The sequence below is a fragment of the Artemia franciscana genome, chromosome 4, assembly GCF_032884065.1.
Source record: "Artemia franciscana chromosome 4, ASM3288406v1, whole genome shotgun sequence".
NCBI lineage: Eukaryota > Metazoa > Arthropoda > Branchiopoda > Anostraca > Artemiidae > Artemia > Artemia franciscana.
In genome coordinates, this window is record NC_088866.1 from 41,760,170 (window position 1) to 41,764,384 (window position 4,215).

A 4,215-nucleotide genomic window follows, 5' to 3' on the forward strand; every position below is an offset into this window, starting at 1 on the left:
GTCCGAAGGTGGTCCCAAGAAAACTGTGTCCAATTTTCTTATGAGAAATCTAAAATCATGATGATTACAAGGAAGAGAAAACAACATTGCCCTGTACCTTAATAATAAGTTATTGGAGATTGTGCATGAATTTAAATGGCATGGTTGCATCTTCGATAAGAACTAGTCATTCAGACGACACATACAACAACTCAAGATCTCATGCTTGAAGAGGCTCAATATTATGCGAATGATATCAGCAACAAGGTGGGGTCCCAAACCAGACTTTCTTTTGGAATTTTATATCAAATACATAAGATCAAAACTAGAGTATGCTTCATTGGCGTATGAGGCTGCCAGCCCGTCTGCGTTGAGGCTATTGGACACAGTACAACATAGTGCCATAAGAGTTTCATTTGAAGCATGTAAAGCAACACCTAAGCCATTCTTGGAATCAGAAAGTGGATTGGAAAGTTTGGAAGTGAGAAGAAATGTGCGTTCATGGAAATACTTGAAAAAGCTTCGGACATCCGATGACAATACCCATTTAAATCTACGATACTCAAAAGAAAAAAAACTATGGATTTCCTCAAAGAAACAGTGTGGAATGATTAAAGCTTTGCATTTGGCAGAAAATTAAGGATTACAGGTAAATTTAAACCTAGCAATGGAAGTCCCCAATCTAAATATCACGCCGATATGGGCCATTCAAAAACTTTCATGCTTTTGTGATTTTGAAAAATGGGATGGGTTGAATTATAATCAATCATTCACAATGGAGAAAAGAGTGACCTATACAGTTTACCTTAGAAATTGAAAGTGCAAATAAAATATCATTCCTAGTTGTTCTAATTATTCGTAACTTAGATGAACTCAATTTTACTATTTACAGAAAATCAACACAAAACAATAGGTAATTACATTTTGAATCAAACCACCCCCCACAAGTTAAAAGAGGTGTCGTAGTATCTCTCGTAGATCGTGCCCTTCATTGAATTGCCTCGTTTCATAACAATTTATTTATCAGTCCTGGTTGAACCTCGCTAAGGTAAGGATGCTGGGACTGTTTTGAAAAACTATTCATTTTAGTTTTACTGATTTTATCCTCTTGTAAGTTGTTTTTTCTTATTTGTATTGCTGAGGACGGCCCTTGAACATAGGGCCAAAATATTCATTCTAATTTGTTTCCCACTGTCTTAAAAAATTCCCTATTGTTCTTCTTGTTTTTGGTGTTTTTGAAAAAAATGAGGTATTTTTAACTTACGAAGGAGTCATCAGATCTTAATGAAATTTCATATTTAGAAGAAACTTGTAGGGATTATCTCAAATCCCGACCGGATCCAGTATCATTGGGTGGATTTGGGGAGGGGAACCAAAAATCTTGGAAAACGATTTAAGTGGAGAGATCAGGATGAAAATTGGTGGGAAGAATAAGCACAAGTCTAAAAAAAAGTGACTGACATAACCAGACCGGATCTGCTACCTTTGGGGGAGTTGGGGGGGGGAATAATTCGGAAAACTAGAATAAATGGGGTGTTTGTAACTTATGAACGGGTGATCAGATCTTAATGAAATTTTATATTTGGAAGGATCTTGTCCTTTAGAGCTCATATTTTAAATCCTGAGGAGATCTGGTGACATTGGGGGAGCTGGACGGGGAAACCGGAAATCTTGAAAAACGTGATAATTGAGGTATCTTCGTCTTACGAATGGGTAATCGGATCTTAATGAAACTTGATACTTAGAAATATCTTAAGTTTTAGATACTCCATTTTCAATTTAAATTGGATCCATGGACATAGGGGGCTGGAGAGGGGGGGAGGGAAAGGAAATCTTGGAAAACGCTTAGAGTGGAGAGATGGGGATGAAACTTGATGGGGAGAATAAGCACAAGTTCTATATACGTGATTGACATAATTGAAAGAAATCTGCTCACATTGGGGGAGTTTGGGGATTTCTAGTGATTTGGGGAGTTTGGTGCTTCTGGACGAGCTAGGACGATGAAAATTGGTAAGCGTGTCAGGAACCTACACAAATTGACTCGATAGCAGTCGTTTCCCCGATTCGACTATCTGGGGGGCTGGAGGGAGAGGAAAAATTGAAAAACTTAGATATTTTTAACTTGCGAATAGGTGATCGGATCTTAATGAAATTTGATATTTAGTAGGACCTCGTGTCTCAGAGCTCTTCTTGTAAATCCCGATTCTATCCAGTAATATTGGGGTATTTGGAGGGAGAAAACGCGAAATATTGGAAAACGCTTAGAGTGGAGATATCGGGATCAAATTTGGTGGTTAGAATAAGCAAATGTCATAGATACATGATTGAGGTATCTGGACTGGGTCCGCTCTCTTTTGGGGAGTTAGGGGGGTCCAGTGCTTTGGCGATTTTGGTGCTTCTGGAAGTGCTAGCAGGATGAAAATTGGTAGGCGTGTCATGGACCTGTACAAATTGACTTAATAAAGTCATCTTCTCTGATTCGACCATCAGGAGGGCTGATGGGAGAGGAAAAATTAGAAAAAATTAGGTATTTTAAGTTACGAGTGAATGATCGGATCTTAATAAATTTTGTGTCATTTACTCCCGTCTCGGATAGAATAGCTAATGCTCGACTGAGTCATAAGCAAGGAAAAATGACAGTCCTTGTCTGCTATGCTCCGACAAATAAAGCCGACGACGAAGCAAAAGAAACTTTCTACTCTGCCCTGGCTAATGAACTGTCCAAGATATCCCCCCACGATATTGTCATCCTTTTGGGTGATATGAATGCAACAGTGAGCGACAACCACGACCTATGGCGGCAAGTCATCGGACCAGTTATTCCGGACCCTCTAAATGACAATGGGCTAAGGCTCCTTCAACTGTGCAGCATGCATAACCTTGTCATTACGAACACGCTGTTCGCAAGGAAGGATATCCACAAATACACATGGTACAGCAACGACGGCCGTACCAAAAAAATGATCGACTATATCATTGTCTCACAGAGATGGAGATCCTCGATTAGTAACTGCAGGACGTACAGGTCAGCCGAGATTGGTAACACTGACCATCGCCTCGTTGTAGCTAATATGCGACTGAGGCTCCAAGCCCAGCGCTCGCAACCTAGACCGACCAAGATTGATGTCTCTCGTCTCTCCGATCAAGAGATACGGTCCAAGTATGCCATTGATGTCTCGAACCGCTTCGACGTACTCCTGCCATTTGAAAGTTCTGAGGACGCATGGATCTCGTTTAAGAAGAATGTCCTGGAGTCAGCGACCGCAAATATTGGAAGGGCGAAGCGTGCTAAGAAAGCGTGGGTTCAGTTCGATACGCTTGACGTCATTGAGCAGAGACGCAAGGCAAGGCTTCTGGGCGACATGCCGACCTACAGGCGCCTCAATGGTGTCCGCAACAAGCTGATACAGTGAGACAAGAAACTGTTTGTGGAAAGGAAGGCAAACGAGCTGGAGGGCGCAGCCATGAAAGGGGACGTCGGGAGCCTCTACAAGCACCTCCGTGACCTCACAAGCGACAAAGCCCCCTCAGTTGCATCTGTTGTCTCTGCGGACGGCCAGCCACTTAGTGACGAGGCCGCTCAGGTCAGTCGATGGAAAGACCACTTCTCAAGTCTCCTCAATGCCGATGCTGTAGCACAGACTGACCAGGAACTCGCACGCCTAGCTGCCAGCACTCAGGAAGTGCCGTCAAACGAACCAGAGACTTCCTTCACGACAGCAGAAATCCACTCTGCTTTGAAACGTCTAAAGAATAACAAAGCGGCAGGCGTATGCGGAGTATCCGCTGAGCTCCTGAAGTATGCTGGACCGGCGATGTTACTTTGGCTGCAAATGCTGTTTTCCGTGGTGTGGCGCACAGAATGGGTCCCGGAGGACTGGCGACTTGGCATAATCCTGCCCCTTTGGAAGAGAAAGGGGAGCAAGAGCATAAGCTCTTTGCCATGACCCTGCTAGACAGATGCACGAGTATCCTCCAAAGAAAAAGGAGAGTTCAGCAGGCCGGATTTATGCCAGGGAGGTCCACTGTCGAACAAATCTTCACTATGCGCCAGTTAATTGAGAAAACTAGAGAATTCAAAAGGAACGCATACGTGGCCTTCGTAGGCTTCAAAGCTGCTTTTGACTCCGTCGATCGCAACTCTGTTTGGCTAATACTTAGATCGACGGGTCTACCAGATAAATACTGCAAGCTTTTTGAAAAGCTGTACGAAGAGACCGAGAGTTGCGTCCAAGT

At 43.0% G+C, this 4,215-nt stretch overlaps 1 protein-coding gene across 1 annotated transcript; it reads left to right on the plus strand.

Moving 5' to 3' along the window:
• Positions 1-2,612: 2,612 nt before the first annotated feature.
• Positions 2,613-3,392, plus strand: LOC136025768 (craniofacial development protein 2-like). Its single transcript, XM_065701755.1, has one exon. The coding sequence runs from the start codon at positions 2,613-2,615 to the stop codon at positions 3,390-3,392; it is 780 nt and encodes a 259-aa protein (XP_065557827.1).
• The last annotated feature ends 823 nt before the right edge of the window (positions 3,393-4,215 follow it).